General features: G+C 36.8%; 1 protein-coding gene across 3 annotated transcripts; it reads left to right on the top strand.

Moving 5' to 3' along the window:
• The first annotated feature begins 1,584 nt into the window (after positions 1–1,584).
• On the top strand, positions 1,585–20,595 carry LOC124166913 (methyl-CpG-binding domain protein 3). 3 transcript variants are annotated; one of them, XM_046544624.1, is made up of 5 exons: positions 1,585–1,874; positions 2,717–2,869; positions 12,856–13,000; positions 15,995–16,240; positions 20,147–20,595. In XM_046544624.1, exons 1-5 carry the CDS (start codon positions 1,759–1,761, stop codon positions 20,243–20,245), a joined length of 759 nt encoding a protein of 252 aa, XP_046400580.1. In that variant the 5' UTR covers positions 1,585–1,758; the 3' UTR covers positions 20,246–20,595. The 3 variants fall into 3 exon arrangements, with proteins under 3 accessions (XP_046400580.1, XP_046400581.1, XP_046400583.1); XM_046544625.1 differs by having other exon boundaries at positions 1,586–1,874; positions 12,859–13,000; XM_046544627.1 differs by lacking the exon at positions 2,717–2,869 and having other exon boundaries at positions 1,588–1,874.
• Positions 20,596–23,578: the final 2,983 nt, after the last annotated feature.

Genomic DNA, 23,578 nt, shown 5'->3' with positions numbered 1-23,578 from the left:
GGCTACGCACACCGCGTCAGTCACGTCATATAATCGGCACCGAAGTAGCTGTGACTGATGGCACGCTACAACCAGCCAAAAGAAAAGCTCATTCTTTGGTCATAATGACCGAAGCTGCATGAAGACAAAGTACATGTTTTGGTCATTATGACCACGTCAGCACTGAAGGTGTTAATTAATGTCAATTGTGAGTGCAAGCTAACGACCTCATTGGTAAATACTTACACACTGGCAACTGTCATATTCCAGTCGGTTTCAGGGATGTATACCATGTCATTGCTACCTGACTTGCATCCCTGCCCTCTGCTACCACAGCTACTCAGTATGCACACCTGATCCAATTCACTTCTCAGTCCCAATCCCCGTGTCATGATAATTTAATCTTATACCTACTTTCTTTCTCTCCTGATACAATTTCTTATACTGGAATGGTGGTATTTCTTAAGTGCTCAATTTCTAACACTTTTTCAGCCTCTTTCCAATTTAATAAAAATACCTAGCCCTCCCTGACTGTCATCCCCACCACTTAAATATATTCCATGTCCTTACTTTAACTGCTGTCTTCATCTGTTCCCCATATTTGGTCTACATTTCTTTTTTCTTGGTAGATGCTGAAGATCTGAAGGATTTTTCATGATAGACACATGAAGGACCTAAACCGGCCATCCTTGCTGCCTTCAACAACATCTACTGTTATGGGCCAGATGCCATGGATGAGTTTCCACTCTGTTTACATACATTTTGTATTCCATCTGTTTTTGTTTCGTTGTTTCGTGACACCATCAGATTGACTGCCTCAAGATATTTATCTGGCTCCATCCCTTCCACCAATCTGACATGGCTGGTCATAGAAGGGTGACTAGGAAATTGAGTGAATTAATCCTGTGAAGATCTTGGAATCATTCGAACATGCAAGCCCTTCCACCACAACTATACATACATATGTAGGAAAGTACCCAGGAAATGGAATAGAAAAATCCTGCCCATTTCATAGCATAAAAATTTATTTTCACTCGAAGAAGCCTATACAATTTTAAACTCATTTTTATGGTTTATATCTGTCTGTGCTTAAGAAAAGTTTGAAGCCGATCAGTCATACTGATGCTCAAACAATGAGGGGATTGTGGGCTACATAATCTCCTTCCCATTGTTGCGGTTTCGATAAAGTTAAGAACGTTTTCACTAAAAAAATTAGCTTTGTAGAGCTATTTCAGTGCAACCAATGCGGGAACAGAGTCATGGTTCGGAGAAACTTGGTGACTTAGAAAGTCAATTAGAAACTTTTCTGATATAGGTTCTTGGATAATCAGAGTGTAATCAGTTTATCATAAAAACTCGATTCATATCACTGTAAATGACAAAACTTAACATTTATTATTACAGTAAGAAGGCTTATGATGCAGCGAATTACTGTGAATCGATTAAAGAAGTGTTGATAATTAATTATTCTTACCTCTTTCTCAAGCGCATGATAGATTCGAAAAAGGCGGCTGTCTGTCGATTGATACTATCGATACCATCGATACTGTCGATACGAGGCAAATCGATAGTTCAGTCGATTACCCAGGTCGCGTCCTCATGGCGGAGGTGCATCGTCGGCGGCGTCCTGTTTACATGTGAAACAAATTGAAGTATAATAACCAATTTAAAGACTCTTAAGCACTACTGGCTAATAATTCGCATGTTGCCCTACCATTTATCAATATCTTCTAGAAATGGATCATTTATAGCTCATAGTATGTTCTAAAATCTCTGAGGATGTCTGTGGAGAGGAAGAAGTACGAGTGCTCTGCCCTACCTAAGGGCTGGCAAAGGGAGGAGGTGATTAGAAAGTCGGGGCTCTCTGCTGGGAAAATAGATGTGTACTACTACAGGTAACTATTTTAGCCTTAAAGCGTTGCTCTCCTTATTAGATTTCAATCACGACATTGGGACACACCGGCCATTGCCTAAGTGAAAATCAGGTATTAGCGCTTCTTGTTTTCTTTGCATAAAGTTATAAATTCTGCTTTTATATTCCCTGATAATGAAGTGTGATGGCCTGGTTTGCAAATATTCATTTGCATTGAGGTACTATCCCAAATACGGAAGGGCAATCTGTATTACATGACTCAAGTATTTTTATCTTGTTAGTTTACTTCAGTTTTTTCTTGTTTCCTTTGTGCATGTGTTATAATACTAACACCACCTTTTATTCACTGGTTTTATGGTGTCAGTTAGGTGCTGAAAACATACTTCCCAATGTTCATTGTGTTTCAAGCATTCAGATTCTCTTAAAATGGTGATGAGGGATTTATTCATCCCGTTTTAGTTTTAGCATTTAAGTGAATTACAATGCCAAAATATTATTATTTTTTCATTTACGGTTCAGTTACTAATTCATTACTCGATGTGGTATCATTATTTGTGAGTATTGCTAATTATTTGCATGTGGTAATGTCAAGTAGGGTGAACTTTTGTTGAAGTTCCGGAACCTCTAGAAAAATTACTCCTCTTACAGCTCAAGTTTTTTTACCCATCAAGTTTTGGTTTTTTCCGGACCTTTAGCAAAATTCTACCGAAACTGTGAACCAGTTGCAGCATTTCTTTTTTATTTTCATTCATTTTATGATTTTGTATTATTAACTAAAGTCATGCATGATGTGCAAAATGGATGGGTGTGACTGGTTAGAAACCCGCTGGGCATTTAAGTAGTCATTTGTTTTTATTGTTGCAGTCCTAGCGGGAAGAAGTTTCGGAGCAAGCCGCAGCTGGCTCGCTACTTGGGAGATGTCCTCGATCTCTCTACATTTGATTTCAGAACAGGCAAAATAAATTCCCTTCTCTTGCGAAAGAACAAGAAGCAGAAAGGGACTCAGTACGACTACAGGTATATCTTCGCTTGCTCCCATCAGCGAGTTCCCCTTTCACCAATTGCACATTACTCATAGTTGAATACTATATTTCCTTAGGCATTCCCCTCGCCCATAGTCACACAATTTCATTTATATCCTGCTTTGTAAAAATTTGAGCTTTTAAATTGTCTTGAGACTTCTATCATTGGCAGTATTTTTCTTCAGCTTTGATTTTTCTTTCTTTGAATTATATTGCTTTTTGGGATTATGCATTGTATTGAACTAATTTAGTGCATGTGCTAGAAATTCGAGTGTTTGATGTGCCATGTATTTAACTCAAAAGTTAATGCATGGATTTTGTACGTCCTTTTTGATACTGTTTAAAATTGTTAATTTTAAGCTTGGGTTTTCTTTTCCTGCATAATTTTTGTTGTTTTTTTGTATTGGGTGCTTAAATGTTTTTGTGAATCTCACGTGCTTGTATTTTACCCTTTTTTTTTTCAAAAAATTTTAATAGGGAAGTACACTAGTGTTTCAAATGCACCAAACACATTTTTTTAATTAGAGTTTAGAATAACATAATGTCGTAAAACCACAGTTTAAATCCTAATAGTGAATACTTGATTCGAGATAACCGTCCGAAATATGGAAAAATTCAAAGGCCGCTAAAACGGGTGTCCATGTTGAATATTGGCCGTGACGTCACAAGGCAGTAGCAGAAGGCAGCTTCTACGCCGTTTAGTTCTACCACTATTATTGCATAGAAAAATTACTGAATTTGAGGATATCCGTTTTTTGCTGTCATAAAATATCTTCAGAATATATGTAGCTGCTTCTCTTTTGAGTACATGACTTCATCATTGCGTAATATATTAATATTAATTTACGTGTCAACTTCAAGTTTGGAAAGAGTAGTGCGAATAGCACATTGAATCTTTAATAAATAGATGATGGTATTTATTTTTCGCTGGGTATATTTTGGCACAATGCCGTATATCATGCCAAAACTTTTTTGTAAGAACTGAGTCAAACTAATAAACCTATTTCAGACGTTTGCTGCAAGACTTATTCGTTGCGTATGTATTCACGCCGGCCGGAACGTTCGCCCTTCGCAACTAGAATCATGGGATGTTAGCCTTATTTCCGTGCTGGCTGGTTGTTGCAATGGTTCGCTGTCCAGGATGGGGTCAAGAAAAGTTAATCTTGGTTGGGAGAAGGAAAATTCCAACGATTTATAAATGGTATACCAAACTTTGATGTACTTATGGTCACTGAATTTTTGAAAAAGGAGGATAGGTTCAACGCTCCATAGTAATGCGAGGCGTTAAGGCTTACAAGGGGAGACCACGTACCTTGTTCCGTCTTTATCAATTAGGGCCTTAGTTAGGCTGTAATTAATTAATTTTCGTGCGGTACTTTTTACAAGTTATATATAAATTTAAAATATCTTCCACTTCACTAAGGGGCAGTTGGGGTAATGGTTGCGTGTTCGACTACCACCCTGAGGACCAGGGTTCAAGATTTCGTCATGTCAGTATATTTTCTTGCCTTCATTTTGATCGTACGGCGTCAAGTTTATCGTTAATTTTAATTGCAGCAATTAGAGACATGAGACAATTTTTTTATCATCATAATGGCGTTTAGGTATTTTAGCAGTGTCATTACAAACGCAGAGATGCGACGACTACAAGGGTTGGTGTGCGCTAAAATTTTAATTTTTTCTTTGCTTATACTGACCAACTTCCACATTAAAAATGAAAACCACTCTTGCAAGAGCACATACCATTAAAGGCTCGCGGCAAGCAACAATATGCGTACAGATATAATTAATAAGAACACAAAACGAATATAAAATGCCATATATCTCGAACACTTGTAATTCACATTACTCCAAAGGGAGTTTACTTACTTAGTACCTACCTCAGTACATAGTACTCAGTACCTATCAGTTTACCTCAGTAGCAGTGCTAAAAGAACCATTCCGAAATATAATTTCAATTAACAAATAGGATGAAATAAAAGTTGATAACCCTGGACCGAGCGCGCTGGCGTATAAAATACGTCAATCTTTGAAAACCAAGGATTTCAACATTGTACGTACATTCTGGGCTAGAATGGTCTCGTGTATTCCTACAATGTACTTCGACTGCCTATATTGCGAGTTTTCAAAGTTCGAGATATAGTAGCTAATTTTTTAAACCCGTCACCAGTGGAGTATAAATTACGCCACGCGACCTGCCGTGTACCTATATATCTGTATCACCTATAAATGTATTAATTTCAACAAATAAAGATTAACTTTAACAAAAATCGTTTGTTATCATATATGCACATATCATGGGCAAAGTACGCATTTTGCCCGGTCGTGTAACATAACAGTCGCGCCATAATTCTTTAACCGAACTACTTTCAGTTTATACATTACATAGGTCTACGCGGAAGATGCTACATTTTGACTCAACACACTTTCTGATATGACTGAGGTACCTATTAAGTAAATTATTATAATATAAATATCAATTTGATCTTACAATACCTTCAAATGATCTTCAAAACAGAATATCATCGATAGGTAAGAGTCAGGAGCAGCCTTGAACCATTTATTCCGTATGGCTTGTGCTTAAGGCACGGGAATGAATATCTTCCCCAGGCTTTTGTTTCGACGTCGAGATGAAATTTGGAACAAAAAATCATTTATGATTCTTTTTTGAATTCATGTTTTCCGTACTAGCGACATTTTTAGGAAGCAAACTCCACCGATTTCCGGAAACTCTCGCCGCACTAAAGAAGGCGACGGAATACCGCGATACTCCACTGGTGACTACTGCCTTGTGACGTCACATCTCAATCAAGATGGAGGCACTGTGTTTCAGCGCAACATGAAATTTTCCGACTTTCAAAACGTTTTAAAGTGCATACCCCAGATGCAGGAAATAAAAGTGACTATACTAATGTTTCTTTTTTAGGCTAAACTTTCCAATTCAGCAATAAAAAAAAATTAGTGCACTTCCCTATTGCACACTTATTTTTCAAGCTTAATATGATGTGACATTCTTTCTTAACATCATTTTGCCACTGTTGTGCATTGTGAGATTTCTACTCCGAATTTATTGTATGTGAGAACCATGCTTATATTCCCATGCCATTATGTTATCTTAATTCCTAATTCTTTGTTGAAAAAATGAAGAATCCACTTTTTAGCTATCTTGACATGTTAATTGACTTAGGTAGTGCTGATGGAGTAGTGCATACACTATTATTTTTATAGGAATTTATTATTGTTTTAATTTCAGTCACTGTGGTCTAAATATGGCTTTTCTGTGATTTATCTGGCTAGACCCCTCTTGCTTCACTCTTAATATTTGTGTATTTAGGTAGCATGTAGGCCTAGAAAAGTCTTGATTCAATAAATCAGTGCGATTTAATCAATTCACTGCAGCCCAAAATTTTTCCATTTGCAAATTGAGTAAAATAATTTTAATTAAATATTTTACTCAATGGGATTTTTCATATTTTAAGGGTGATAAAGTATTCTTCTCAACTGTCATTTTTACTTTTATATTTTAACCGATATAGGGACTCCCAATTCATTCCTTGAGAACGGTACTGAGACAGAAACTGCAATGTCAGAGGATATGTATTCATTGGTCTGGCTCTTTGAGCCTGAGGGAAGGTCCTACAAATCACATTTCAGGAAAACATCAAATCGAACTGCATCTATCTCCACTCTTCCCAGGCCGCCCCAAAGTAACTACCTATACTGTTGTAGAACAGCTTTTCTCCTGCTTAGCTTAATCAGCGATAATATTGGTTTCCTCTGTGTTTTAATTTTTTCTTCATATCTATTTTGAATGACAAGGAATGGCTGATTCCCGAGCTAGTTGAAAACTAGGGTTTCGTTTCCTTAGTTTTTTGCACCTTCAAGCTACTGCTGCTTCTTGCTCTCTCTGTACCTTAAATTGTCAAGCGTGAATCAGACAATCATTGTATTTAGTTGTGGATGTGGGACTTTCAATTCCCACTGAGCATCGAAAGAATTGCTATTTTTGTGGACTTTTAAAAATATGTTCTCTACTCGCACTTCAATGGTTGGCTGCAAGAAAAATTGGGCTCCTCTTGTCATATAATCTGGATGTTGTGTTCAAAAATCAGAATTTTCTCATGCGCTACTAAAGCAATTCTGGCCTGTGCACAGTAAAAATGTCAACTATAATGAGCATATAAAGTCATTCTAATGCAAAATTCATAAAGCGTTTACTTTTTGCCTTCAGAATCATGAAAAAAATTGTGTACATGGATAAAATAAACTTGAGCACGATGCTACCTTTTTGAGTTGATGGATTGCATCCTATGGTTGCTTGGGAGTGGAGAGCAGAAACTTATTCCATATTTCCGGAGAAAAAGTGTCCCTAACCCTTGGAGAAATTCTCAAGAATTTGATGTGTGAGAGAGTGGAATATTGTTTTATTACAAACTACAGTGGAACCTCGTTAAAGCGAGTACGGGCTATAGCGAAACCACCGCTATTACGAGAGATAGCCGATGCACCGTCAATTGATCCTATAATAAGCATGTTAAAAATTTCGTTTTTACGCGGCCCTTTTGGTGTTGGCTCTCGCCATAGCGAGGGTTTCACCGCCGGAAATTCTTACACCAAGACTCCTAAATCTCTGTAATTGCTAGCGATCTGTTAGAAATGAAGTTAATGGAGTGCTCAGTCTCAAATTTATGTGGTAAACTGTCGTTCGATAAAGAAGTAGTTAATTTTGGTGAAAATATTGTGGCATTAGCATTCGCGAATGCTTGATCTTCTTTTGTTCCTCGGGCGGCAGAAAGCAGTCGTCAGCATACCCGCACGTCCATGAGTTGCATGAATAGAAAGCATTTGATGGAACACACCATGGCCAAAAAAACACCAAACACGTCTAAGCAAGAAAATAAAAATAAAAGAGTAATATGAGGTATACTGGCTATTATTTGCACCACCTCCGGTAAAGCGACAATTCGCTACAGCGAGTGTTTATTGGTGCACCGTGGGGTGTCATTTTATCGAGGTTCCACTGTACTGGGCTCCTACTCAACCATGAAAACCTTAAAACCATGAATAAGCCGTGAATTTCATCTACCATTAAAAAAATCCTAGAAAAAGCCGTGCATTTTGATTTAAAACCTTAAAAATCTCACAAACTTGATTTTAGAGCTACGATTGACGGATCAGAAGAAAAATCGATATGTCGTCGGTCACGTGTGGACAGACACTGTCCATGCAATTATCTGCACACTTATCAGGGTTCCCACTCAACCGTGAAAACCTTAAAACCGTGAATAAGCCGTGAATTTTGTCTACCGTGAAAAAACCTAGGAAAAGCCGTGAATTTCGTCATAAAACCTTAAAAATCTCTCAAACTCGATTGTAGAACTACAATAGGGTGGTTTCCTATTATTTTTTTATTGCCTAAATCGAAAGATTATTACTCCTGGAGTAAGTATTTCACGCTATTAGATTTTTAAATGACGATCTCTATTTTTCACGATTAAATGAAAAGTGAAAATTTTCTAGCGTGGGAAAACGCGACGCGAAAGTAGGAATGTCGGGAAATCTCTCCGTGTGACGTATTTCTGGTTCCCGCTGCCGTCTTATGAGGTGACCTTGAGGTGAGTTGGGCGCTGATACGATGCAGGCTGCTAGCGGGTAGCTGAGTACCCTGCTGGCTGGTAGCGCTTGGCTTAAATAAGGATTATTAATACCTTATCAAATGAAGAAAACTTTCCGACCTTAGCCAGTTTTAATAAGTGATTATTAAGAGATGTTTCCCTGAGCTCTGTGCCTCATGCATGCATTGGTAACCTCAGACGACGTATAACTCCTAACTTCTCGTATAGAAACTAGGTCCCTGTGACGTCACGTGGAATGGCATCGCATGGCCGCCATTCTGGCCCTTTTCAAATGAGGATAAAAATGGACCATTGCCATTCGTCTAAACCGGTATTTCTAAAACGAAATAATTTGTATATTATGAATACAGTAATGGTGGGTAACGAATCGCAGTCAATGACTTTCGTTTACTTTGATGAAGGAAACTACCCTATTGACAGATCAAAAGAAAAATCGATATGTCGATCATGTTTGTCACGCGAAGGCACTGTCCACGCATTTATCTGCGCACGTATATTTAAAGCACAATTATTGGTCAGTGTACCATGACGACACATTAATCTTGAGCCTGTGATTGGAAGACAGGTAAACTAAGTGTTCATATACTCTGGCGAAAAATCAGACGCTTCTTCTCTTCCCTACCACCCTGCTCCTTCCATTTTCCCATTCGCAACCTCTAGCTGGCCCTGAATTTTGATATCAATAGGTGACGTCATGAGAGAGAGTACTTTCATTGCTGCGTTCGCATTCACGACGTCTGTTGCGTTTGATAAATTTCTAGTTAACGCACGGCTGATGATTGTTGCGTCTTCAATATTTCAGCTTAGAATGGCTTATCAATGGACCGTGAATTTGACGACATTTAGACCGTGAAAATCTGGAAAAAAACATGAATATTATAATTTTGTTAGAGTGGGAACCCTGCTTTGTCTTGAAGGACTTACGAAGTATTGCCCACCATTAAGAAAACTTTACGAAACACTTCGGAAAGTTTTTCCCTTGAGTCCCTCCTACAACCGATAGTTTCTAAAATTTTAGAGGGGGATGCAGAGTGAAGAAAATTACGTCATTCAGGGAGCAAAAATTCTTTCTCTATGAAAGATTAAAGAATGGAATTGAATGGTGAAAGATTTAAGACTTAGTCCTCTCCGAGGAATTTCCGATTTCCCCGCCCCTATATTTTTTAGCACGTAAGTTGATTTTCATTATTGGGAGTCCGGGCTGAAAGATTGAGAATTAGCGCTGGAAAAAGGAGATTATCGTATATATTAGGAGCACAATTATTGGTCCATGGGCCCTGATAAGACATTGACCAAAGCCGGGAGACTGGAAACCAAAGTGTTCATTAACCCCTCTTGAAAATTCAGACACTTCTTAGCTTCCCTGGCACCCTGGTCCCTCCATTTCCCTTCTCATAACCTTAAGCTGGAGCTGAATTTTTTAAATGATATATGACGTCAGGAGAGAAAGCACTTTCATTACTGCATTTGCATTCATGGTGTCTGTCGCGTTTTTTTATTTATTTTTAGTTAACATGCAGCTGATGAGTGTTACGCAATCAATATTTCTGCCTAAAATGATTTATCTACAATCCATGAATTTGGCGGCATTAAGGCCATGAAAACCTTGAAAAAACCTTGAATTTCATAATTTAGTTTGAGTGAAACCTGAAATTAGCTAAAGGCACTCATGGAAAGTTGCAAGAAAAATTAATGAGAGGGTAAGGGCTAAAATAAAGAAGAAAAGAAGGCCTTAAGAAACATTCCTTGGGATGCATGAGGCATACCAGGTTCACCTTCTATGGCCTGCAGCTTTGACTTTGACCGCACTATGAATTTATAGTTTTGTTTGGCTTACGTTATTTCAGATCAGAAACAAATCTCTATTGACAATCAATTTTGCTTCAGGGAAATTGTTATACCAGACCGAGATGATGGCTCACAACAATGTTTACGCTCGGTTTTGAAAAATGTGGATTGTTAACAAAGTTAGGCTCATTATGAACTGCGTAGTCTAATGGGTTGTTTGAATTTAGTGATGAAAGCAATGCAAAGGTATATAAAGACTTGTTTTATTCTCGGAATTATGTGTTGAGTGTTTAGGCCGTTCTGTCAAAAAATATCATGCAAATATGCTTTTATTTTGTACATTGGAAAAATACATAGCGTGATAAATTATGGTTTGCAATAGTGAAATTGTTCAATCAAACCTGAAATCACAAGTACAAATATTTTAAGTTGAGACAGAAATTATTTCTTTAAGTAAATAAATTTTGAATAATCCCCAAAATTTCCTTAAAATTCTGCCACAATCTGAAACATAATGCGAGATCAGGTTCCAATCGCGATAGTATGCTCAGCAGTGGTGTTTACTTGCAGCCGGGAGTTACAAATTTGTTGCACAAGGTTTAATTAAATTTAATTTAGATTAAAGGATCATTTGTAAAAAGTACATGTACTTTACAGAGTGAATCTATGTCTTCCGCCACAGCAAAATTTAGGTTTGATTTTGATTATTTTATGCTTTAATTGGTCAGTTCCATCTTGCGACCGAGTCTGTAGAATATATCGTGTTCACAAGACTGAGGGTATGAGGGCCTGTGTAGAAATTGGTTAACCTTTTCCCTACTATACATGTATATATACGTGTGGACGTTTCCTGACCCGGGAGACGACGGCTGTATATTTACTTGTGAGATTTTCCTGGCCAGGAGAACAAAAGCCGTATATATAAGTGTTCTAGCTCTCCCCCTTTTAGGAGGGTCGCGGGTTTAGGTTGTCTTTGTCTCGGGACCCAATCCTGCGGGGTTTAGGATTTACCCTCGGAATCCGGGAGCAGGTACCCGAACCCCTCGTTTTTATAACCCCTCTTAGCGGTAAGGGACAGCGGTCATACAATTGTTTATCCAGTCAATTTGCGAGATAAATAATTGTTCATTTCTCAAGAAAAATAAACTAAGAATTTGATCAGCATTTACAATTTTTAAACAAAATTCTACAATAAATATTAACTTATATCTCGAGTTATGTATAAACATCAATATGGAAATTGTTCCTGCATTAATTGCGTTAATATTGACCTTAGAACTTCGCTTAAAATTTGACAATGCTCAGAAAAAAATGAGGAATTCAATTCAAAGTCTGCAATTTACGTACAAGCAACAATTATCCGTATGCTATATAAACATAAGTATTACATATGTTGACCTCGAACCAATGCCGCAGGTATGGTCGTAAACCCGGAGAGGAGGGAGCACAACTACTGTCGGAGTCTGAGATAATGCGAAGTTCCAGTGAGGAGGGGCTGAAAAAGGTTCTGCGAGACCCTTCTTAATGAATGTCCTCCAAAAATGCTCCATACCACGAGAAAGAAGAGTCTCTGGGGGCTCAGTACAGCAGTTATGCTAAGACGAAAACTCCGCCGTCTCGAAAGGGTTAATAAAAGGGAGTCGTAAGGAAATAATATAAATTGCGACAATATATTTACAGTCATCTATATTTTTCTGTGCACCTACCTCAAGTAACAGGCGACAGATTGAGAAATTGAAAAATACTGGTCGCTTACAAGTTATTAATATTATTTAAATAAGATGTTGCAATATTGACACTGCATTTATTTTTGCACAGCACATTTCATTGTTACAACAATATTTTTTGATACTTATGTTGCTGTAACTAGGGAATGCATCTTACAAAAATAAATTCAGTTGAAATATTACAATGCCTTATTTTACTAAGGTTATATTGCCAGTCAGGTATACTACTGCATGCTTGGTGGTGTAACTGCTAGCACACCTGACCAGCAATTGGGAGATCGAGGTTTGAATCCTGACTAAGCCAAATGATTTTTTGACGCAAATTTAATTCTTGGCGTAAATTTGCACCCATGTGCATGGCTGCATACAAAGTTACTCAGTATGTACAGTCCTTGAATAATGTCTATTGTGTGTGCCTTGGCATTTAAAGTTTTGGCTATATCATCGGGAGTGTGGTGCTGTGTGCATAGACATGCTGCCCTGTGGCAATTGTATCTGGTATCATGAACCATCTTCTAAAGCCTACCAAACTCTGCTGAGGAAGAAGATTCTTGCCTGTTCAAGAGGTAGAACTTCTGGTTCCAATTCAGGAGATCTGGGTTCGAATCTCAGTAAAGGCCAAGTCAATGATTTTATTCTTTGTTGAATTTTTGGACTTTCTTCGATGAACCTTTTAAACCATTGGTGTAAGAATTAATCGGCTGCCTTTTGCTTTGTAATATGCTGGCTGTTTCTCTCATGGTGTTGATTGATTGATTTTATTTCAAGTTTTGAAGCAAAAATGCTGGGGTATTGGGCTCTCTTTATCCACCAAATACCACTTTTTACAGCAGAGGGGTACGGAATGATGCATCACTGGTGCCTCCAATCCGCCAGACTGCTTCCATATTCAAGCAACCTGTGACTGTGTACAAAATGCAGGATGGGAAGGTGAAGTCAGATTTCAAACATGGACCTCAGGAGAAACCCAAACAGGTAGGCTACCAAGAAATCAGGATGAAGCTGTTTTTTTTTTATTTTGTAATTTTTGGCCTAGTTTCTTAGTTCGGTTTCGATTGGATTAATTTATTTCTTATTCCAGTGTCAATTGTTAGTCATCTTGGCAGCATCTCAGATGCAGATGAATATGATTAATGTGAATGTATGAATTTCTACCACTATACCTTCAGTCATAAGCTGAAATTCATCTTGTTTAATACACTTTTCATAGGAGTCTACAAGAATTTGAAATGTTGCTCCTACTTTTACTTTTGATTTCACCTGGTATATCATCTTGCAGGAGATTCATGGCCCTTTCTCCTTGTCACCTGCTCCAAATCTCTTTATGGCAAGATTGGAAACAACCAGTCAATCTGCCATCATCTTATAAAACGGATACCACTTTTCCCCAATTAATTCTTCTTCACATTTGAAAAAATAAATGGCACCTTAATTCATTGCAACATCCGCTGTGGAGAACCCTTACTGGAGAGGCATCATGAAGCCAAACTTGACTTGACTTGCTGTTTATTTTGCAAGGCCCAGATGAAGCCACAATCCGGCCCCCTCTTCCCCTAGGCCTGGGCTCTTTTACATGGTATTTGTTTAGTTGTTGAGCCAGTGGCGCCGACTCCATGGGGCCTGAGGGGGCCCGAGCCCCCCCAAGAATTCGTTACAGATGTGAGGAAAAAAGTGACAGTCCTGTCGATTTTCCCCGGAGTGTCCAGATATCGAGATTCGAATGATCAGGGTTCTAATGTTGACCAATGACTCTTCTAAAATGCTTAAAAAACTTAAAATTCACTACTTATAAAATTTGCCGGGGCAAGGTCCCCGGTTTGGGCCCCCCCAATATTATTTGTAAGTCGGCACCCCTGTGTTGAGCTTAGATACAGTAATTGGAACTTCATACATTCTTTCGTCTGTCAATTGAGAATTCATAGAATTCCTCCTTCCTGATATCTTGTTGAGCCGGTCAAGTCTTTGAGTGGCCTCCTGTAGCTGTCTCTGCTCAGAAAGTCATGATACATGATAGAAATAGAATATAAAATAGGTTTAAGCCATAAGGAGTTAAAAGAACCAGATTAAAAAGACATGATAAAAACAAAGAATAAAAGAAACCTGTGAGGTTTGTAGAAGTTAAAAGCTGAACAAATGAATATAAAATAACAATAAATAATCATAAAATTTTGAGATGATAAAACTCATAAAATAATTAAATTTAAAAAAAGAATATAAAGAATAAATATTGAAACTCTAAAAACAGAGCATATGGCCGTAAAAATCCTAAAACAGACGGAAAATTGCTCAAGATAGGAATATTTTCAGTGTATTAATACTTGCCTCCCTTAAGGTAGAGCGAGTTGTTAAGGTTTCTTAGAGTGATTTTGACTTAACAAAGAATTTCATAAAATTGGTTTCATTCAAAAGAAAATATCTCATCTTTTGAATGGTGAAAAAGTATTGACCCATTATCATGCTTGTTTTTTGTGATATTTTTCTTTAAATATGATTAAACATGGCAAGCATTATGTCTGGGCACTCCAGAGAGACAAAGCGAATCAAATTTCTTTAGTCTATCTGGTAGATTTTTCCGGAAAACTAAAGATATGCTGATATGTAGTATGCTTTAGTATGTACTTGCATTTAAAAAAGAAAAAGTATGTCAGGTGTGTCTCTCCATGTTATTTCTTACATTATTGACTAATAAATTTCAGCAGTTACAGTGTTTATAGCAGACAACCAGAAGCCGTAAATTTTTTGTTTCTGCAATCTCATGTTAGGCAGCATGTAGGAGTAGATTGTAAAAAAATGTTTTTCAACTCACAGTTTGCAAATTCATCTTTTGCAGAGGAGAAAAGTTACAGTAGGCCAATATCGTACTCATGGTCAACCGAAGTTAAGACATTAAGTTTTCAAAATCATATTTATGAAGTCACTACCTAGCCACAATGAAGACCATATAAAAAAACAGGTGCTTTTCTAAGCCAAACCCAGAGCAATGCAGGCGAATTTGCAGACATTACAGAGTGCACTTAACATCTGATTAGTAAGATAAAATAATTTTAATTATGGTACTGCTATATATAAAGTCGGTTGTTGCAAAGCTATGATGTAGCAAACTTGGGAACCCATATTTTAGATTATGCAACCGGCCTTTGAAGAGGAGTTGGGAGGGAAAAGAAACTTCATCTTAGATTCATGAAAATACGGTTATTACCTTAATTGTTATGAAAATAGTGTTGTGATCATATCAGCCAACCCTTCAAACTCAGTTGTACGACACTTTTAAAATTTTAAAAGTGTGGTACTTAAACCTACTGTTACTTACTAAACCTTAAACCTAAAAGTGTGGTACTTACTGATTTTGATATTTTACATTACATAGACAAAGGGCAAAAGCTGGATTTTTACGAGAAATTTGAAATTGTCAATAGCCCGCATAATCTTTGTAACGATGAAGTGTATTCTACCCGATCGCCTCTTTTAACCCTGAACATTCCTGCCCGCTCTTAGATGTTTTTAATGTTTGACCTTCGCCAACACCCGCTCCTCTCCTGGTTGTCATGACTTCTCTTCCTTCCTCACCGATTCACTGATTTACGTAATCCCTAGTCCCACCCCCTCCTTCAAAGACCTTCCCTATTACGCTTCTTTTTGGTCAAACTGTCTCCCCCTTCCCTTGCTAGCCTTTCCACCCCCACCTTTCTCTTGCTGGACGGTATATATAGAACTTGGAAAGCCAAATTGGTACCTTGATAATGACACTACGTGTCGAAACCGGGTCGTTATTTAGTAAATAAAATTGTGTGGAAATTTACCATTTTATTTTATTCTCATGGATATAAAACATTCCCACCAGATATCGCCGGACACTGTGAATTATGTACTTAAACTATTATTTACTGCTGTGGTATTTTTAAAAAAATTCTACGGCTGAAGGTACTGACTTGTCTTTTAGTGCAGCTCACTGATTGCTAATTTTTTCAGCTTTTCTGGGAGAAGCGACTGGAAGGTTTGAGAGCGTGTGACGTTGGTGGCATGGAGTTGGATGCAATGGAGCTGCCCCGTGGTCTGCGTGCTGTCGGACCTCATGTTAGGGAAGAGACATTGTTGCAGTCGGTGGCAACAGCATTGCATGTGTCTGCTCAGCCTGTCACTGGACAGACTGGATCTCGATCTGCACTAGACAAGAACCCTGGAGTCTTCCTCAACCCTGATCAGCCTCTTGTACAGGTAAGATTTCCACTCCAGCACTTATAAGTTTTGGAGTGGGATAAAAATTTTAACATTGTAAAATATTAAGATTAACAAATTGATCACTACCATGGCTACGAATTATTGATACTAAAATTGCAAGACCGAAGGCCCCTTCACAAACTCTAAAAGTAAGAAAATATATTTAAAAATATAAATCCATAAAATTAAAGATTAAAAGGATAAATATTTTAGAAAATATATAGACAAAACTATAAATTCTAATCTAAGTAGATAATACATGCTTACGTTTACTGACAAAAGAAAATAGACCAGGAAAAAGAAAATAATCTAATGAAGAATTAATATTAGTTACAGTAGTATATTCAAAACATTGGTCTTGTAAACCAAAATTGAGAACAAAATTCTCTTAGAACATCCCCCCCCGCTGGCCGTTTAAAGTCTATATTTACAAGTGAGCACCGCCTTATTTAAGCCCTTTAAACTCACCCCCTTTCAGAATTAAGGAATTAAAAGAATCTTAAAAAAAGGAACTTGTATCCCTTTAAAAAAACCTAAAAATTATTTTAAAAATAAACTTTCTATCATCACAAATGAAGGAGATATGTTTGAAAATTCAATTTTTTCCCGAAAAATTCAAAAAGCGCAATTTCAGAGCATAATCAATGATACCAATGTATATTTTCTATGCTACATTTTCAGCACTGATGTGTACACTCAAATTTATGCCAGAATAAACACGCATGCACCCATGATACATGCTCGCACGGGTGTATCGTGTGAGTTATTCATTAATAATACGGGAATAATTCTCATATTATAAAACTATGACGAATAATAAATTTTTATGGTAAATGATTTTTTTACATTAACCCCTAGTAAGGGTTGAAATATTCTAAAATAATGTTCCAAAGCATAAAACAATCATTATTCAACTAATGCGCAAACTAAATTTTACTAAAATAAAGCTTTAAAATGTAGTTTTTTAACTTTTGGCAATTAGGGGTAGTTTTCACCTCTAAAAAATAAAAAGCTCCCATCGGCACAGTATAGATTTTGAAGTAGTGTAAATCATTAGTCTAATCCCAAATTTTTATGCTAATCGATTCAGTTTGAAAAAATTGCAAGGTTTTGCACTTTTTTGAGTTTCATTTCCTGGACTACATGTCTTAAAGGGGAGAATATCTGTTAAGTTAGAAGTGTTGACTAATGATTTATTCATTACATTGTATGCATTTGGGATTAGCAGGGTTGTTACAAGTCTTGAAATTTCTTATGGATATGAAATGGGTCAGGGAAAATTTGTCATTTTGCATGAATGAAAAGAGCTGCCGCACTATTGGCTGGCTTAGGTATTGAAAGAGGTTGATGTTATATTTGTTGAATGGATGGAATAGTTCTAATTTATCTTAATATTGAATTATTTCATTCCAATAAATGCATGTATTTAGAGACATAACAGAGATGACATCTTGTTTGCCCATGCAACGGAAATGAACTGAAACAATTCACTCCAGAATGATCAATCTATTTTCTGTAACCTTGTAAACAATGATAAGATTTTATAATTCCAACTTGTTATATCATTTATTAAAATTTTAGGGGAAATATGAATAGCCAAATATAGATTTAGGCTAAACAACTAATGTTAGGTACATTTAAAGCACCCAGCCATAAATTTGAGGCAACATTTTAATTTCATCTTTGGTCATGGAGTGTCACAAATCATTCATTATTTGTGGCATTTGAATATTCGAGTTGCCCAACCATAATATGTAATTACCATCCTGTACATCAAACAAATTCTAGAGGATGCTCTGATTCCAGTTAGTTGGAAAATGAATTCAGATGTTAAATATTTGTGATAAATTATAACCTCTAGGTTAAAATTAATGTAAAATTTGACTGCAGAGCAAGCTACTGTGAGTAATTAAATTTACAAGGTACTTTTTTGTCAAAAAAATTTTTAAGGATTTTGTATTGTTGTATGGGACATGACTTTCACTGTGTTATAAGTGGGTTTGTTTGAAGTGTTTATCATTTTCAGGTAGTGTTTTGATATCAGGAACATTTTTCATCTGATTTGATTTTCAAGCCCTTTATACCACTTTTCCATGAGTATAATATTCCTATCTGTTTAATTTTAAGGTAAGTCATTATGCCAAATATGTATTAGGATGAAGAAAATTTTGTGTTAGTAAAAGGCCTTGAAAATAATAAAATCAGATGTGGTCCAGACTGTTGGAAAATGAATTCTCTTCAAAACTATTTAGAAAAACTATCCACCTCGAAAATCACTGAATCAAAAGATAATACCGTTAGATGTAACATGAGTACCATTTAGGAAAATAATACACATTAGCAGGAATAAAACTTCTTGACTTCCACGTTAAATATCTCTTCCACCACATTCAAGTTTCTAGTTTCGATGTACAGTGTGTCCTCGTTTAACGTCGTCCCGTTTAACGTTGTTTCACGATAACGTTGTCCAAAAATTGAAACCCTTCATCATTTAACGTTGTTATTGCTTCGCGATAACGTTGTTCAAATTATGCGCGAAGAAAAAAAAATGAATGGCGAATAGGACGCAAGCGCATCTGATGTATATTAAATATTACTATATTATTGCGATTGAAAATTTTCGTTCGACAGAAAAGGTTGGCGTGGGTAGCGTATGTTAAATATGCATCTGAGCGAATAATTATCGCCTCATTTACCCATTATCCGTTTATTTTTCTGATTCCAACCGAAAAAAATGTCCACGAAGAGGAGTGGCTATCCTGGTGGTTCTTCAGACGTGAAGAATTAATGGCGATATTAGAACAAAAACTTGATATTATTATAAGAATTGACGAAGGTGCAACTGATGGAGAGATCGGTCTAGTTTTAGGTTTTTTGAGTTTTTACAATTAAAATTTCTTCTGTTACTGAAAATATCGATGTTTCGCCATTAAAATACTTTCTTAATTTAGTTTGTATATTTCATTTAATAATGCCTTATTCCCAACCTTTTATCTTTGCGCTGTGCATGAATCGTTATCATGCTGAAGTGAATAATCGGTACTGAAAGTTTCTCGCGATTTCCGCCGGGTTGAAGAATTCATATCATCACGAAAAGTGACTTGCACTTCATCCTCGTGCTTCCGAGGGTCAGATTTTTTTCATTTTGGCCAGGTTCAGGTGTCTCCCTATTGGTCACGAAGTCTGCTTAAAAGTTACGGCTCCGATAATTGGCCTCCTTGGATTCTCACCCGGGAAATTCTGGATTTTTTACGAAGAAATGGATTGCTAGGAACCAATTTAAATTTTTTACATTGTTTCTTATGGGAAACACTGCATCGTTTAACGCTGTTTCGCTTAATGTCGTGTTTTTCAGGAATGAATCAACAACGTTAAACGAGGACTCACTGTAATAATAAAAGTATGCATTGAAAATGACAAAATCAGATGCTTAAGCACCTCACCTTGATTTTGGAAAATTTTAAACTTATTCACATGGAAAAGTGGTGCAGAGGTTTATTACATACACTTGGGAAAGTGTTCCAGTTAGTTAGGATAGGAATTGAGGTGATAAATATTCCAGTGCTAAATAAAAACCTCTAAATTAATTAAATCTGATGGTTACACTCTTAAGACAAGAAAGTGTTGCTTACACGGAGCAAGGAATTGCGCAGGTTAGAACTGCATTGATTTCTAAAATGGTGTGGAATTGTGCAAATGTATGAACGAAATTAGAACAGGGGCTGCTTTGCCATCTCACTTCCACGCATTCTGGCATGTGTTCTAGCATTTCACCGCTTTACACGATGCAATTTTGACTGTGCCTTCGCACAAACGTGAGATTGTACAAGTACATGCCCCGTGTAAAATTGCCTTTAGGCTGTCTCCTTCATCTGAGAGTGATTTTTTGTTTTATCTTTTTAGGCTGTCACCGTTGCAGATGACGATATCAAGAGACAGGAGGAGAGAGTTTGCGCTGCAAGGAAAAAACTTGAAGAGGCCCTGAAAGCTCTCGTTGCATAAGATGGTGTTGTGTTTTGTGCTTCTATGTGATATTGTCACTTCTGAAGGGGTTTTTCCTCTTCTTCATCCGTCTTGTGGTGAAAGGACAGCCTAATATAAAAATATGAAAATTAAAGTTTTTTTTTACTTTGTTCAAGAACGTGTATATTCCAGATGTGATACCCATTTAAGTCTTTGTTAGAAATTAAGCGTTTAGGAGGGAACTGATGATTTGCTGATTCCAATATGTGGCTACTAGGAACATTCACTGCATGACATAGTGGTATTTATTTGAGGTACTCCATCTTTATTTATGACTTGTAAAATCTGTGTACTTTTGTATTATTATTATTGAATTTTATGCACTAAAAGACTTGTTGGATTTATTTACTTAACCGATCGCCAAAGTGAAACTAAGTGTTGCTTAGATAAACATTGTATTTACTGAAAGGTTGGGTGAATTCGTTTTGGCTGTGGGATGAAGAATAAGATGTGGCAATGAAGAGCTTCAATTTGCATGTACATATAGTAGACTCTCGTTAATACGAACAACGTTGTTACGAAGTTCTCGTTATTACGAAGCAAATCGTTGGTCCCGTCGAAAAGGCCTATCCAAGCTATAGTAAAAGAAACCTTATTACGAAATTTTCGTTTTTACGAAATTACGAACCTAAGTCCCGGTCCCGGCGGTTACAATATGAACTTTATTACGAAGTTGCATGCACAAGTCACGGCATTTAGGTGGATATTCACTACACTTAAGTTTCAATAGTCGCGCCACGTTTAAGTTATTCTCGTGTACTGTGCCTAAGAGCGTCAATTATGGTTCTTTATTCAGTTTACACGCTACATCATATAACAGCCTTCATTCCTGTGAAGTCATGGTCACCCACTCATAACCGTTAGTAAATTGGATGTACAGTCAATCCTCTTCCTATGCACATTCGATTTACAAATTTTCAGAGACACGAGCATTCAAAATTTTCAAATTTCAAATTTGGCGCCTTTCGATTTGGCCGATACTACGAGGTGTGGCGCTGGGAAACTCTCACTGTGATCATGATCTGAATAAGCTATCATTGAAAATGGTGTGAATTTAGGAACTGTTCAACGTTTCGCCCGTTCCTCGTCACCGCGGGGAGCTATTTTTCGGCTCCGGATGCATCGCAGGCCCCGCTAGATCAGTCGTGAGTTAGCGCATACGTGTAATGCAGCGTTGCATCCTGCAGGATAACCGTACTCTGCGATAACTTACATACAGTCCGGCTGGCGAGGGTTGTCCGATTACGGCACAATAGGATGGGCGGATAATCCTGCGCCAGCACGGTTTAAAGCCAATCGCTGTCCCCCAAAGGCACCTCACACCCTCGCCTAGTCATACAACGTTGTCACATGCATAAACGAGCACCGAAATAAGCCTGATCCATCAAAATAAGCCCATTCTTCGATTCACAAGAACAAGTAATTATTCCTCTAGGTCATTCACGCTCGTCGTCCCTTCCGGTTCTTTTCTTCATGGAACACTTTGTAAGCGTTTCCCTTTCTTACCTGGCCCCCTCACCCCCTACCCAGACCATTTTGTCTGTTATTGGACAACTCTCGGTGGCCGGACTGTAATTTTATCAACCTAGGAACAAGGTCTTGGGACGCATCTAGTTTGAATATCAGAGTTCATGTATTCGGGAAGATATCAACCCTCGATTGCGTCATGGCGCATTCTTCTGTTGAAAAACTGAAACGAATTTTCCTGTTTATATATATTTCCCCTTAATTTAATCGCTTTTATAATACACTATTTCTTTCGACGATTCCTAAAAGAAACGTTCTTACGAACTTCGTTATTACGAACCTCCGATTTTTCGGTCCCATGAACTTCGTAATAACGAGAGTCTACTGTAGTACATTATATTGCATTCATTCACCAATCCATTAAAAAATGGTAATACTGAAAGAGGAAATGCAGAAATACTACTTCTGTCCTCACTTTAATTTAGAAGCGGTATCTTAAATTATCAGCCTGGTGTGAGATTAAGCAAATGCATGAAATTCAGCAAAAGCAATATAAATTTCTCGTAAACTTTTTTTGGGAGCTCATGCACACGCCAGGTAGGCATTCTAGTCAAAAATAAGGCGATAATTTTTATATTTGAGGCCTGAGCACTATGTTCAAATACCATTTTAATCTAAAAGTGAAGCTTAGGTAAAAAATGACATTTTAAGCAGAAATGCATGGTCACATGTTTGGACCATACATATGTATATGCTATGTGCCTGGAAGGATGGTAAGCCCTCGCTATACAAGACATAATCATCTTGTTTTGATAGTGAAGTTTGCCCAAAATCAAAATACAAGACATCACTCTTCCACTTAGGAAACATATTCAATTAATGTTTCAGTTACTGTGTTTTGATTGCTAGCAGTACTACTGGATTTTTCAAATTGTATTTTGAATTATTACTTAATTTTTTATTAAGGTTTTATTTATTATAAATTATTAAATAATTTATAACAAGTTTTATGATGCATTTATATTAAATTATAAGATATTATATAATTATAATTTATTATAAAGGAATTAAATTCACTGACAATTTTTGAAGAGGTTATTTATATGCATACATATATAATTTATAGCACACTTGGAACAGACAGGGCTGACTTCTTGAGAAAACAATATACATAAGCAAACTTGGAACCTCAATTTCATGAAGATATCCAGCCCACCTTTAATATAAAGCATATACTTCTGGAAGTCCTTTTGGTATTGGATTACTTCACATTAAATTCAAGATGAAGTAAACCTCAAAAATAACAAAACTGTAACGTTATGCACTTGAAATGTGATTTTTTTAAATCAAACTTTCTGTATTGATATTCCAAGCACCCTATATATCATCACTATCACAAATAATTTTCATCTGATTTTATTTTCTAATGCTATGGACCACTTTTCCAAATATCTTAATGGAAGTGATTTTCTGAAGCTTTGAACCATCTTGCACACCAATTTTTTTACATTTCGGGGTGTTGAAATGCACAAAATTATTTATAATTCACTTTCTAACTGACTGGACCATATTTTCAAGTACATATGTTGTAACATTTCCATTTTGCTGTTTTGAAGTGGTTTTATTATCCCAAATATTTCTCATCCACTAGATGCGCTGAACTTAAAGAACAATTTTCAAAGTTTTATTATCTCTAATATTTTCATCGGAATTGGTTTAAAGCGACCACATTTCCAAGAGTAAATTTTCTGATTTTGTTATCTTTGAGCTGCTTATATCATATGTCATTGATTTTCTGATATTCTGGACCACTTTTCCAAGTCAATAACCTTCTGGGTAGTAGGA

This window comes from Ischnura elegans, chromosome 10 (genome assembly GCF_921293095.1).
Source record: "Ischnura elegans chromosome 10, ioIscEleg1.1, whole genome shotgun sequence".
Classification (NCBI taxonomy): Eukaryota; Metazoa; Arthropoda; class Insecta; order Odonata; family Coenagrionidae; genus Ischnura; species Ischnura elegans.
The sequence above is the reverse complement of the archived record's forward strand: the minus strand, read 5'-3'. Positions and strand labels throughout refer to the sequence as shown.

Coding starts and splice junctions, on each gene's coding strand:
- LOC124166913 (XM_046544624.1), top strand. CDS start 1,759: ATGTCTGTGGAGAGGAAGAAGTACGAGTGCTCTGCCCTACCTAAGGGC. Junction 2,870..12,855: donor GGGACTCAGTACGACTACAG/GTATATCTTCGC, acceptor CACTTTTTACAG/CAGAGGGGTACGGAATGATG. Junction 16,241..20,146: donor CTGATCAGCCTCTTGTACAG/GTAAGATTTCCA, acceptor TTATCTTTTTAG/GCTGTCACCGTTGCAGATGA.